The sequence below is a fragment of the Dryobates pubescens genome, chromosome 22 (assembly GCF_014839835.1).
Source record: "Dryobates pubescens isolate bDryPub1 chromosome 22, bDryPub1.pri, whole genome shotgun sequence".
Classification (NCBI taxonomy): domain Eukaryota; kingdom Metazoa; phylum Chordata; class Aves; order Piciformes; family Picidae; genus Dryobates; species Dryobates pubescens.
Window position 1 is genome coordinate 367289 of NC_071633.1, and position 14787 is coordinate 382075.

The 14787-nt window shown below is 49.4% G+C and overlaps 1 protein-coding gene across 1 annotated transcript in view; it reads right to left on the reverse strand.

The window, feature by feature from the left end:
• Positions 1–14787, reverse strand: part of PPP6R3 (protein phosphatase 6 regulatory subunit 3) — a 60903-nt gene that overhangs the window by 13043 nt on the left and 33073 nt on the right. The window contains exons 11-18 of the mRNA XM_054171987.1: positions 11713–11862; positions 11126–11190; positions 9738–9853; positions 9291–9376; positions 6411–6497; positions 2662–2708; positions 1483–1537; positions 700–830 (exon numbers count right to left, since the gene is read on the reverse strand). Coding sequence (XP_054027962.1) covers positions 700–830; positions 1483–1537; positions 2662–2708; positions 6411–6497; positions 9291–9376; positions 9738–9853; positions 11126–11190; positions 11713–11862 — 737 coding nt within the window. The remainder of the gene's footprint in view (positions 1–699; positions 831–1482; positions 1538–2661; positions 2709–6410; positions 6498–9290; positions 9377–9737; positions 9854–11125; positions 11191–11712; positions 11863–14787) is intronic.

Here is a 14787-nt window from a genome sequence, read left to right on the forward strand (position 1 = left end):
AACCTCCCTGCCATGGGCAGGGACACCTCTCAACTAGACCAGGGTTTAAGATCTCAACTCTATTCCAGTCCATCCTCTTTAACTGCATGCAAACTTCCAGCCCTATGGGCATCTCTCCCTTCCTGGTGAGCACAACTAACACAAAAAGCAGTGAGGAGGTAAGGGTGTCCCTGAAACACCTCATGCTAAGGCAAGCAAGAATGCCTTAAGACAGAAGAACTGATTTTGCCAGCATTTTGAAGGCTGCAAGGGAATAAGACATCAGGCATGTGACTCAAGCACTAGAAGGTAAAAAGAAGCCAAAGCTACTCTGGGGGAAAAAACCCAGTAAGTATCAGGGAAAGCTGCAAAGCCCTGGGAGTTTTGGTGACCCTGTCCACAGTGCAGCTTCCCAGGCAGGTCTGTCCACAAGCACACTGGCAGTGCAGGGAGGACAGCCAGGCCTACACAAGTATGCAGCCAGATTGCCCTGTCCAAGGCAAGGACAGCTGAGCAGGTTTAAAAGCAGAGGGAAAGAACAAGCTACAAGAGCTTAAGTGCAGGAAGAGCTGAGCATGCAGGGCTGCTGCTGTGTTCTGCACACGAGTGCTGGCAGCCTCCAGCCACCTCTAACCGCCCTGCACAGCCTGCATTAACAGCCAGCTGAGCCAAGAGGCAGGCTCAGTGCCGAGGGCTCAGGGTGCAGCTAGCATGTCTCACCTGGAGCGCCTCTGGGACTCTGGTGTGAACGCAATGTGTTTCTCCTCCCAAATGTCCTCTTCATCAGAGCCCCCATCGTCGAACTGCTGGATCCGCTCCTTGCAGCAGGCCTCGAACAAGGCGATGTTGCCCTGCGGACAAAGGGCGCAGCTGGGCTTAGGGCTGACCGCTCCCAGCAGCGGGTGTCTCGCCAGCACCAGCCTCCTCTGGAGATCAAGCTCTAATCAGTGGGGAAAACCCTCTTATCTAAAAGAGCAGAACACCAGAGTGCCTGCACAACAGCCCGCTTGGCAGGAAAATACTCAGCAGTATCTGTTTTACTCAGCTACCGCCAAGGTGAGCGCAGCACTCCAGCACAGCCAGCAGTGCCCAGCACATAGGAAGGGCTTGGAAGAGCTTTTCAGCCAGAGTGTCCAAGTACTGCAGCCTTATTGTCTGTAGAGGGGGCTCATTTCAGCTCAAGTGGCAGCTGACCTCCAGGGCTGAAGTGTCGGTCCTTGCTTTCTGTCACCACTACCTCAGTGGAAGACTGAAACAGCTTCTGCGCATAAACACAAGGTGCAACACGCAGAAACCAGCCCAGGCTGCCTCTCGGACCCAGCATTTTAAACTTTGCAAAAGCAGTTCTGTTGAATTCTGATCACACCAACAGTGGCTTCCAGTGAGAAAGCCTCAGGCTACAGGAACAAGAGAGGGGAGCTATTTCCCAAAGACTACCCCAAAAAGCAAGGAGAAGAACCACCACCAAAACCGAGGTCCCCCAAGTTTAAGAGAGATACTTACACTTTCATTTGTATTGAGAGTAAAGTTGATGTCTGAGACCCGATCAAAAGAAACACTACAAAAGAAGTAGATGCATGCAGTAAAACAAAGTGTTGCACTTCATTGCTCTTAGCTTTCTCATTCTCCAATCATCTAAGAAATTAAGATTAAAGACAAAGCAGTTTCCCACACAAAACACAGGCTGAGGAGGCCTGGCACTCAGGTGAGCGTGCTAACCGCAGTACCTGGAATGAGAACACAGCCAGTGTGGCCTCTCCCCTGTGCTTCGCTGTGAAGATACAAGCCTCAGCAAGCATGACAAATTGTATGAGCAAATCTCAAATCCTGTACTGGAGGAAAAAAGAGACCAAAGAATGTCTCATCTGACTACAGTCTGCTTCAGCTCCTGCAAAGGTCTCTGTTAGCAGTTCTGACACCTCACTGATTTCGCTGCTCTACAGAGAGCTTCCCAACAGCGAGAGAGCGAGGGAAAAACACAGTACCAACTTCTGCTTCCTAAAGGAAAGGACCTGGAAGCTCTTTTTGTAAAGCAATCACTAGGTTTTTGCAAACAGAACACTTTGCTGGGACTTTACACATCTTCACATGTGTACACAGAAGTGTAATCACAAACATGTCTTGGATTAAAAATAGCATTGGGCAAACTAAATCACAAAGGGAAGCAAAAATGGAACCAAGGGGAAGAGTGGGAATGCTCTCAGACTTTGAGAGGAGTCAAGAGATTCCTTCTCTAGCCATGTTTAACAGAACAGGGACTGCTGCTCCTCTTCCCCTCACTGCATTGCAAAGCAGGAAAGGGGTCTAAAGGAAGGGGAGTTTTAAGTGTGACTACACTCCTGAGCAAGCCACATCCCAAGAACTGACAACAGTAAGCAGGGAACTGAAGCTCCAATTTTTGCACAGAAGGCATAGCACTGCATTCATTTTTATCTACAGCTTAATTGAACTCATGAGGACATCAGCAGTTAGATGATGTCCATCACCCAACAGAAGAGAAGCTCTCACTTTCCTCTGTAGACTCTCCAGGGAGACTTCTACCAATGCACACAGACGATACCAAGGACAGCAACCACCCCACATCAGTAAAGACTTTTATTCATCAGCAAACCCACAGCCAATAGCAAACCAAAGAGAGAGCACCCCAGACCGTAGCCAAAGGCAGTTTAAGGTCATACTCACTTGCCAATGTCATCTTGGTCAGCAAACTTCTCATCGTTGAAGCCAAACTGGTCAATAAAATTGGACGTCATTTGTTGCATCTGATAATCAGAAAAGGCCTGGCAACCCCAGGACCAACGACAGTGATATAATGATTCTAGCAATACTCTAAACCCTAATTGCCCCTTCTGCTCCAAAAAACCAGCTCTCTCTAATCTAAGCACAGAAAGACAGGAAAAGGATTGATAGCCTGCTAGCGCCGACTACAGCACTGCTGACGGGCCATGAGCTGACAGCCAGCCTACAGCAGCTCTCAGTGAGGAAGTTCCACCTCTGGCTGAGCCATGCTCATCACCACCTCCAGCCCCCAGGCAACAGCAGGAGCTGCCTTTGTCCAAGCAAGCACAAAGCTATGAAGGGGGAGCCCCACACAGGCACACTGCAGCACAGCTGGGCATTTAACAGCCACTGCTCACTGCAGCTCAGCCTCAGGCAGGTGCAGCGGCAGTGTCTGCTCAACACCCAGAGCCTGCCAGAGGCCTCACATCTCCATGCTGCTGACTCAGCTAAGGGGGGTTTGTGTTTGGTTGTGGGGTTTGTTCTTTAAATGGAAAGCTAAAACCATGCCACTCTGAGCTGCTGGCAGATGGCTACACAGAGACTAAAGGCACACCTGGGAATCTCCTCCCAAGCATCACAACAGGTTTTGTCCCCTCTTTCCCCAGACCAACAGTACATTATGAGGCACTGTCTAGGGACTTCCAGTTGTGTTGTTCCCAAGTGTAAAGGCAGCCAAAGCCACACACATAAAAAATATTTGAGGGTGGTAAAGCTGAAAAAGTCAATATGGAAGGAAAAGAGAAGGGTCAACAAAGCAAGTATGAATGAAGGCATTATGAAAGCTGAAGGCAAAAGAAATGAGACACAGAAGGACAAGAGAGAGAGCAAGACACTACTGAGCCTAGGAGCGGGTCTGAAAACAACACTCCTGACTGGCTGGGTCCCTAAGGCCTGCTGAACCAAGCCAAAGGAACTCTTAGAATCACAGATTGGTTTGGGTTGGAAGGGACCTCCAAAGCTCATCCAGTCCAACCCCCCCTGCACTCAGCAGGGACATCCTCCACTAGATCAGGTTGCCCAGAGCCCTGTCCAGACTCACCTTGAATGCCTCCAGGGATGGGGCCCCAACCACCTCCCTGGGCAACCTGTTGCAGTGTTACAACAGGAACAAGTTCTGCACCATGAGGCTAACATCCAATCTAAGCCTGCTCTGCTCTGGTTTGAAACTATTGCACCTCATCCTATCATTGCAGGCTTTTGTGAACAGCCTCTCTCCACTCTTCAGGTACTGGAAAGTCTCCATTTCCATCCTAAATTGTAGCACCTGGCAATTAGTTCTGACAGCTGCAGGACAGGATACCAGCACAGCTCATGCACTGGTGTTACACAGGTAGACAATCCATTACTGACTGTCCCCCCATGAAAGCACTGCCCTATTTTACTCTGCTCACTGATCTCTCTGTTCCTGGGAAGTATTTTCACTACTAGGGGTATTAAAAAGATCCTGTGTCTGAGACATTAGTGAACTAGCTCCATGGGAACTAGACAGTGCAGCCATCAAGACCAGCACTCACCAAGGCATAGTGAAAGTGAAGACATGGGGTTTGTGACATCAGCAAGCTCTGAAACTCATGCTGAACAATATCACTGCCTCACCATTGTCTGCACTGAGGATATAAACTGCACTTACAAGCTGAAGCACAACTCAGACCATGGACAGCTCTGCCCTCCTCCCTCCCTGCAGTTTCAGTACCTTTCAAAGAGACAAAACGTGGTGCTAAGTTGGTGGAGAGCAGAACAATGCCTGCCTGGAGTAAAGTTCTGCAGAGCCACAGCAGCCAGCACGTTAAATAGAGCTGGCACAAGAACCCTTCCAACCCGGCAAGAGGGGACAGAACACTTTATCAGGTGGCAGTTTTGAAGTGTCATTCACAAACTCAAAGTGTTTCTGAGAACAAGGTGGGGAGCAAGCTTTCCCTTCTGGAACAAGGGTCTGGATCAGCCCTTAATGAGATTTGGATGCCAGAAGAAAGAAGTTCTTGCAGATGTAATCTGTGCAGGCAGAAGCAAGCCAAAGGTTAGCTGGTTCCTTATTTGCCTCCCTTATCCAATGCCCCAAGGGTCCGCTTTCATTTTACACATCTCCCTCCTGCTGCCCCCTTTAGCTACTGCTCTGTAACAGCATTCCACCTGCAGCCAGAGACACTTCTACAAATCAATGTGCAGAGCTGGAGAATGCTTTAAGCAATGTCAGTGATTTGGCTTGTTGGGATCATGCTTCCCTCACAAGACCACTTCAGGAAGTGCACTTCCCTAGCTCTGCTTAGGGAAAAAAAATGAGTCAAGATTTAAGAAAATGGTTACAAAGGAAGAAAGAGCACTGGGCCAGGTGCTCTGCTCCAGATTAACCAGCTGAGAAGTGCTGGGATTGCCTGAGCACAGCAGGGCACCAAGGGGATGCATGGAAAGCAGAGATTGGAAGATGTCACTCCCTCACTAGAGCTGCTGCAGCTGGCACCCAAGTGGCACGCTGGTATTCAGGTGCACCAAGTCACTGAACTAGACAGAAAGGCATCAGATTCTTCAAACCTGATCCCCCACCCACAACCCAGCCTCTGCCAGGCAATTACTGATAGAACTAGAGAAGATGCACAAAGTACTGAGGTCAGTCTCAGACTGGGCAGTTACAGCACAGGTGTCAGCACAAGCTGAAAGATAAACATCCTCTGCAGAACAGATCTAATCAGCACTTTCACTCCCAGAACAGGACTGAAGGAGGTGAGTGTTGCAGGCAGGACAGAAGTGCTGCCATTCCTCCTGAATCACTCTAATGCCATAATCATGTTAACCCCTGAGGCAGCTAGGGATGCATTAAGCTGTCATGCTGTACACAGCTTTGACTTTGCCTTTCAGCCTGGCTGAGCTGAAAATCCCCCAGGTACTCTCAGAACCCCCCCAGGTACTCTCAAAAATACCTTTTTTTGTTTGCATTAAACCAAGTGCTAAGGAATTCTCTTTGAAGCACTTACAAATGAGCTGGCAAAAGCATACAATGAGTTTCAAAGTCATCAAGTTGATAGAAATTTTAGTTCAAGAAGATCTGGCTACAGAAACTTGCCAGGCATCAAGGGGTCATGAAGGTGCCAGAGCAGACTTGTCACGGGGGCATCCTCAGCTCTTCAGTTTCATTGCTGTGACAGCTGAGAGTGGGACAGTTTGCCAAAAAGTAAGAGCAGGCAACAGCAAAGAGCCAAACCCTCCTTGGTTCCTCAGCACAAGAAGGTGCAACATGAAAAACAACCTCATTAGTAAATCTAAAGAGAGACTTGGGTTTGCTTCACAGCAGCCAGCCCCTGTCAGAGCACACCATGAGAATGCGCCACTTCAAACTCCTCCATCCAACAAGAGCTAATGTTAACACAGAAACTGTTCAGCTCAGCCAGGGGCATGTGAAATGGCTCTGGCAGAGTAGAGAGCTGCAGACACAGCAGGACCAAAGACTGAGGACTGGAAGGCACACCAAGAGATTTGCCCTGTGTTACAAGCTATCGCCCTGGGTTTGCTAGGGCAGTTGTGTGCATGCATGTGGCTAAGACACTGTCAGCTCCAGGCTTGGATTTGCTCCTGAGAGAAACTCAAGTTCCACTGCTTTGTAAAGCATGGCTCCTCTTACACAGAGCAACTGCAGCTGGTGCAAGAGCTCAGCTCACCTGCTGCAAAGAGGAATCCTGGGAGAAGCCAGTTTCTTTGAAGTCAATTTCATCATCACTGGAAGAATGAATGTGGCAGGTAGTAACCTAGACAGAGGAATACAGTCATTGCAGAGTGTGTGACAGCCACCTCAGCAAGCTCACAGCAGCTGCAGTTTCAGAGCAAAGCAAGAAATGACTATTCAAAGTTTTGCTAACTGCCAGACCACCAAACCCAGTCCCTGCAGCATTTCAATACCACCAAACACACACATGAGCATTGGGCAGCACTCAAAAGCTTTGGCTCTTGTTGAGCTTCAAAATGAGCTACTGAACCTACAAACCTCAGTCCTAGGGCTGCCTATTAAACCAAAATGAGACAAAACTTGCCTCTTGTCTTTGTACTGTAGGAAAAACCTTTAACAGCAAGGGAATTGGTCACCCAAATAGGACTCTCCTGAAGGGGAAGTAACTCCATGATGACTTTTTAAGGTGACCATGAACAACTGGTCCTGAACTCTGGTTTTAGTAGGTACATTCCAACCAAAGCCATTCTGTGATTCCATGAGCAGGAAGAATTCTTTACTGAAAGGGTTCTCAGGCTTTAGCACAGGCTGCCCAGGCAGAGCTGTGTAGATGCAGTGCTGCAGGACATGGTTTAGCTGAGGAGCTGCCAGTGTCAGGCTGCTGACTGGACTCAATACTCTCAGAGGTCTGCTCTAATCTCAGCAATTTTGTGATTCTATTAAATTGTTTTGTCCTCATTATAAAGTGACAAGACAAAGGACAGCCCAATCTGCCAGGGTGCCCTGAGCCAGCCCTGCACACCAGCTTTGCAGTTTCTCATCTCCAGGGTAACAAAATGTGTGGAGCGCTCCTCCATGACTAGAGTCATTACTGCTGCTGCTTTTGACAGCTCAGAGCTTGGCCTCACTTGGCAAAGTCTGCTCTGGCTGAACAAGGAGCTGCTGGGCTGATGAAGGCAGGTCCAGAGGATTCTCCAGCAGGCCAGATGTGACAACTCAGTTTCTGCACAACTCTACAGCACAGGCTAAGGTGTCCTGTTCCAAGAACCCTTTATATTTTCAAAGGGTTCATTAAGACTGGAGAAAGCACTGGAAGAGGAACTCTGCAGGCTTTCACACCATTTGTTACAGACAAACTTTTACTTGCCTGGAGGTTTCAAAGCCAGGTTGGATGAGGCCTTGAGCAGCCTGGGCTAGTGGGAGGTGTCCCTGCCCATGGCTGGGGGGTTGGAACTAGATGATCTTTAAGGTCCCTTCCAACCCAACCCATTCTGTGATTCCCCTCACCTAGTCTTTAAGTGTATCTCAGGAACATTCAACAGGAGTAACACTGCAAAGATGCCATGAAGTGACACAGCTGAAGCTATGCGAAGTCTTTTGCACAAACTGAGCAGCATCCTCCACTGAAGAAGAGGTGGAGGAATCACCCTCTGCATTCAGAAGAATCTTGAATGCAGGTCAACTACATGACTGTGGACATCCTACAGAATGTCTATGGGTCAGGATCAGAGGAGTTGCCTACAAAGGTGATCTTCCAGCAGAGATCTGCTAATGACCTCCAATCCAAGCCCCTGAGGACCAAAGATGCAAGGTTTGGGTCAGTTAAGCAAGCTTGGGGTCAACAGAACCTAGTTCTTATGGGTGACTGACTCCTCGGACCTTTGTTGAAAGAGCTATACAGCAACTCATGTCATCCCATCGAGTTCCTGGAATGCAGAGAGGACTGCACTCCAACCAGGAATGAGGCACTGCTGGACCTGCTCCTCACAGAGCAAGAGAAGCTGCTTTGCAACCTCAGTGACTGCTCTGGCTGCAGCTACCACCATGTGGAGTCTGCAATGCTGCTGAGCAGGCAGAAGGTTAGTACTGACTGCCAGTACTAAGACAAAGGGGTTAGACCTCAGACTTCAGCTCACTTTGAGCTCAGTTGGGAGAGACACTTAGGAAAGCTTCCAGGCAGGACAAAGGAGCTAGTAAGCACTGGGGGCTCTTCAAGAACAATCTCCTGGAAGCACAAAATCAGTTCATTGCCTTTACAAAGTAAAGGAGGGAGGTGAAGCAGGAAACTCCCTGGCTTAATGGTGAGCTTCTGAATCCGCTCAGAACCAGAGGGGTGTACCAGAGATGACAAAGTTAATAACTCCAAGAGCACTGCCAGGATGTGCAGAGATGCAGCAAAAGCTCAGCTCAAATGGACAGGGTTTCCTCAGGTGAAAAGACAGAAGTTCTATCCCAGATTCCATACTTTCACAACAAGCAGAACCAGAAGGGAAATACTGGCCTGCTGTTGAACAGTAGAGGTCAGTTTGTCACCAACTGTGCTGAAAAGGCAGAGGTTCTCACCACTTTTTCCACCTCCTTCTTTAGCAGCACTCTGGGCCCCAAGCCCTGGGAAGAAAAATCCAGATGGATGCAAACACAGACCCACCTGGTGAAGGAAGGTGGTATGGAAATTATTAGAGGAGCCTAACCCCTGTACATTGATGGGCCCAGAGGTTAACCACTTGAGGCTATTGAGAGCTGGCTGAAGCTGCTGCCAGACCACCTTCCAGTCTTTGAGAAGTCATGGAGATCAGGAGATGTCCCAGAAGGCTGGAAGAAAGCTCATGGTACCCTCCATTTACAGAAAGTGCTTAAAGGAGGCCCCAGGAAATTACAGGCCCAGCAGTCTTCCTTCAGTCCCTGGGAAGGTAAGGAAGGAATGCTCCTGGGAAGCATATGGCTGGGAAAAACCAGCACTGAGGCACCAAGGGCAAACCTGGACATCTGCTATGACAAAGTGACCTGCTGAGTTCATGCAGGAGTGTGGTGGACACTCTCTACCTGGGGCCTAGTGAAGAGCAGCAATTCTGATACTTTACCCATCACTACTTACCAGGTCCACTGTGTTCCTCTTGTTAGTTTCTCCTAAAGAGCTTGTGCAGAACGTCTCCCATCGCTCCCTGACCTCCTCTGGAAGCTCTAGTGTAGGAAACAAGAGAAGAACCTCAGAGGTGCTGCTACTGACACTGAAGCATCACTTCCATTCATTGCTCTCTTGTGCTCTCCCAGCTCTTCCCAAACCCAGACAGGTGCTTTTCAACCCTGTGGATAACTCCATCCAGCCCAAATTCAGCAGGTCAGCATTTCTCCACTTCTATTGCAGGGAGCTCTGACACTGCCTGAAAACCAGATCTGAGCACGTGTTGAGGATGGCTGGGTTTGAAGGGAATGGGGCAGAAATGAACAGCATTTGCTGTGATCTCAAAGCTGCTTTCGGACTCATTTCTTCAGAACATGCCAATAAAGCCACCCAGCCAAAGTGAAGCCCCTTCCACACTACCTTTGATGAGCTGCTGGACCAGTGAGCTGTTGGGCCCCTTGTCTGTGCTGTGCACAATGCAGTTGGCTATCCTGGTGAGGTGCCCCATGTAGCCGTGCCGCCTGCCTCCCTCGGCCCTGCAAGAGAAGGGAGCTCAGCTGCCCAGGCTCACAGCAGGTCTGCTGCTCTGCCTTCTTACACAACACTCTGCCCGAGTCAAGAGGTTACACAAGACACAGGACAAGGGGTCTTAGGCAGAAGAGCTGCAGCCTAATCACAGAGGTTCACAGAAGCACTCAAGGACTTAAGCTAGCAGCTGGTTTGGCTATGGTGAGGTGGTTCAGGAGGCCTGGCAAGCATGAGAGCTACCAAGAAGAAAGGGCAGTAGGACAGGAACAAACCAGGACCATTCTGGGGAGCAGACCTGTCTCAAGTAACACAACAGCAAATAAGCAGCAGCATCCCAGCCAGCTACTTCAGTATTTTCATAAGTTAGAGCAAACTTTACTGTTCAGCATCTCCAAACTCCAGAACCTTCCCAGAGTTGTTTTACCACCACAGGTCTAAAGAAGAGCAACAATGCTGGTGAGGGGTTTGGAGAACAGGGCTGGCAAAGAGCAGCTGAGGGACCTGGGAGTGTTCAGTGTGGAGTAGAGGAAGCTGATGGGAAACCTCATTGCTCTATGAGAGGAGGAGGCTGCAGTGGGGGCAGGGTTGGGATCTTCTCCCTAGCCTCAGGTGACAGGAAGAGAGGAAATGGCCTAACACTTTGTCAGGGGAGGGTTAGGTTGGAGAGGAGAAACAAATTTCTTTGCTGCCAGAGTGGTCAGGGTTTGGAACAGTCTGCCCAAGGAGGTGGTGGAGTCCCCATCCCTGGAGGTGTTCAAGAAGCTGCAGCACATCAGGATAAAGTTTAGTGGTCATGATAGTTGGACTCAATGGTCTTAAAGGTCTTTTCCATTCTTGATGGCTCTAAAGCATTTTTCTCCTGCTATGAACAGTTGCAGACACTATCAGCTACTTGAAACTGCTGTCCTTTCACAAACACATCCTTTTAGAAGGTGCTCCAGTGCTGAGGACTTAGCTTTTACTGCTTCAGAGTCTGTGGCTGCCCAGTGCACAACATGCTTGGATGTGCTACAACCACCACTGCATTGCCTACTGGAGAGCAGCAGTGCCCAGCCTCTCAGAACTCAGGGCACAGCTCCCTGCTCTGGACTTTAGAGACCACAGCAAGAACGAGAGAGTCTTGTGTTCCCTGACTGTCACAGGGAAAAGCTGCTGCCAAAAGTGGAGGAGAAAGCTTTCATCCCAGGTTAGCACCCAGCTGGTGCTCTCAGAGCTGGTCACACATTCATTGGACAAGACAAATCTTAGCCACACAGCTTGAAGAGGAGGGAGGTACTCACTGCTTCTTCTCGTTCAGCTCCCATGCTTCAAGTATTCGTTCTATTAGTTGGCACTTAAGGAAGAGCTGGGAAAGAAGAGAAAATGCTGAGTCACAGGAAGTGGGACCCCAGGACACAGTGCAGCTGATTCTACCAAACACTAAAGCCCTACAAGACAGGTTCAGGATAAATACTTTCATGAAGGGCTTTAAAATTCAGAAGCAGCAGTCAGACCCCAGACCAAGCTAAAAAATAAGCTTCCATTGTACTTCTCTTCTGAGCTGCAGGAGCATAAAGACACAGAAAGAGCAATGTGAGTTCTTAAAGACAAGATCTTCCTTAAGGAAAGAAAAATAGCTGCAGCACTGCACACACTGGGGCAAGAAAGCTTCACTCTGTGGCACACAGAGGTTTAACATCCTGAACTGACATCTCAAGAATGAGCAAACTCAAACCAAACCAACAACACATCAAACAAAACCACCACAAGAGAGAAGAAGGATCCTGCTTGTTCACTGCACAAAGTGCAGCTGGGCTGTATGCTGCATGAACTGCCACGAGAGCAGAGCCAGGAAGGCTGAAGTCACTGCCAGAACACCACAGCTCACATGTTTCAGCAAGAGGTTGTCCCCAGGGGGCTCCTGATCCGTGATTGTGCCGTTCTCAGCGCCCTCAAGAGGACTGGCAAGGATCAATGCGATGCAGATTTCCACTTGGGTATGCAAAAAATTGTTCCATGTGTACTTGAAGAACATGTCCTGAAACACAAAGCCCACAAGGTTTACACACACCAAGGCCTTTTCAATCAACATGAACAATGAACTCACCCCAGCAAGCCATGATACCAAGCTGAGTGGTGCTGGTGATGTGCCAGAGGGACAGGATGGCATCCAGAGGGACCTGGACAGGCTGCAGAGCTGGCCCAGGTGAACCTCATGGGGCTCAACAAGAGCAAGTGCAGGGTCCTGCACCTGGGCCAGAGCAATCCTCACTATCAGTACAGGTTGGGGGAGGACATGATAGAAAGCAGCCCTAAGAAAAAGGCCTCGGGGGTGCTGGGGGGCAGAAGCTGGACAGGAGCCAGCAATGGGCACTGGCAGCACAGAAGGCCAAGGGCAGCCTGGGCTGCAGCCAAAGCAGTGTGGCCAAGGCTGGAGAGAGGATCCTGCCCCTCTGCTCTGCTCTGGGGAGACCTCACCTGCAGGGCTGGGTGCAGCTGTGGGACCCTCAACACAGGAAGGACTTGGACCTGATGGAGAGGGTCCAGAGGAGGCCACAAAGAGGATCAGAGGACTGGAGAACCTCTGCTATGGGGACAGGTTGAGGGAGCTGGGGGTGTTCAGCCTAGAGAAGGCTCCAGGCAGACCTTAGAGCTGCCTTCCTGAAGGGGCTTCAAGAAGGCTGCAGAGAGACTGTTCCCAAAGGCCTGCAGGGACAGGCCCAGGGGCAATGGCTTCAAAGCAGAGCAGATGGAGATTGGATGTGAGGAACAAGTTCTGCCCCAGGAGGCTGCTGGAACCCTGCAGCAGGCTGCCCAGGGAGGTGGCTGAGGCTCCATCCCTGGAGCTATTCCAGGGGAGGCTGGAGAGGGCTCTGGGCAACCTGCTGCAGTGGAGGATGTCCCTGCTGAGTGCAGGGGCTGGACTGCTTTGGAGGTGCCTTCTAACCCAGGTGATTCTATGACCTCAGAGACTACAACTGCAACAGTTTAACTTTTACAGTATTACGGTGCAAGAGGAAATTTGTGACCTACTAACCATGTCTGTTACTGTCTGAACACGAGACCTGTAATACTGGGTCAGAACACAAACTCAGCTGTAACTGAAATCTCCCAGGGATAAGCAGTAATGCCCTTTCAGAGGAGACTCTCCACTTGTGTTCTCTCTGCTAGCTGCACCCCAGAGCCCCAGTGCCAGAAGTGTTATTTATGACTTTAGTAGCCCTTGACAGGTATCTTGAGTTCACTTAACCTGTAGCATCCAAACCACCATTTGCAATATGGTCCTTAACTCAGTGAGAGCCCTCCTAAAGTCACAGCCACCTGCAGGGATTCCATCATTTAACAGTTTTATTCTTCTCTCACAGAAGGCTACCTCAGATAACCCAGATGCAGTTTAGGGTTAGTATTTCTAAGGCCAGGCTGGATGTGGCTCTGGGCAGCCTGATGTAGTGGAAAGTGACCCTGCCCATGGCAGGGGGCCTGGAACTAGATGATCCTTGAGTTCCCTTCCAACCCTGAGAGTTTCATGACTATGATTATTAAATGTACAAGACATTAAAGATTAATGCCTTATGTATACATTTCATTATTAAATGTCTATACACAAGAGACAAATACTGAGGCTGAGCTACAATTGTGTTCATTTTTTCCTACTTCAGAGGAAAATGTGGAGAGGCAGGAACAGCAGCTTTTCCCCCCAGCTTAGTGGCCATTTCTCTCAGACTACTACTTGCTGCAGAATCTCCAGCTACCACTGGCAACAGCAAAGGAGCTTTAGAAATACATGCACTAGACCAGGGAGGTCTCATTCAAAATACAGCTGAGGATCTCCACATTTCCCTTCAGTCCTCCCAAACTCCTGACAGCCTCCCACAAAGACACAGCAGTGGAACTAGAGAGGTGCTTTCCCTGCCAGGCAAGTGTGACCGTTTGAGGCTGTGCCCTTAAGAGGGGACAGTGCTGGAACGCTCTGGCTGAATGCTTTGGTGTGAAATGAAATAGTCTAAACCAATGTCACTGGCAGATTGGTAGAATGCAACTTTTAGTTCAGTTGGAATCTCAGTTCAGTTCTGTCTTTTTCAGCCTGTTTCAGTCTCTCTGAGCAAGAGCTGTGCTGGACGGGGCTGACCTTGAATGACCTGAGCTAACAGACAAGAAACTAATTCTTGCCTACGCTTTGAGCTAGCAGAATTTCCTCCTTAATAATGAGCTTTTCTCTCTTTTTGGGGGAAAAAGGGAGGTAGGGAGAGAGAGGGGGCACAGGGGGGGACCCTCCTGGCTGGAGGAGGGAAAGCTTTGCTCTGTATGACGTTCTTTGCTGTACATTGGGTATACATTCACTGCATCTCACCCTGCTTGTAAACACAGCTCATTCACATCCCTGCTTCCCCCACTGAGTTAGCTGTGGTTTCTTTGTGGGGGGAGAACTGAACTTTCTTTCACCACCACAGCAAGTCTCACAGTAAGGCACAGGCTGTTTCAGCCAGCAGCAGGAAAGACTGAAAAGCTTCTCTGGCTGTAATCCCTTTTCTTCCTTACACAAAACATGCCAAGCATGTCCAGTCCTCACTGAATTTCATATACAAAGCTGCTCAGAAGATGCCTGTGCTCGTGGTATGCATGCTCCCTCAGACAGCACAGCTGCAGGGACAGTGAGGTTAGCTGTTTGTGTACAGCCTAGCCCCTGTCTGCAGACCCAAGCTCTGCAGAGAAAGGGAGATGAAGACATCGTGGCCAGAACTGTATCAGTTAGTTGAGAGATAAAGGTGTTTTAGACTAGAGCAATGAGGCAGAGGACATCTGCTTCAAGGGAGGCAGCTGCCAACTTTGAAGCGTGTAGAAGTTTACACATTGCATTGTAAGCTCTAGCATGCTTTGGTAGCTGTTTTTGAACTGATACCAACACTTGCAGTTTCTGGTCAACCTCAACACTGCTGTGGTTGAAGGATGAGGCAGGAAGCCC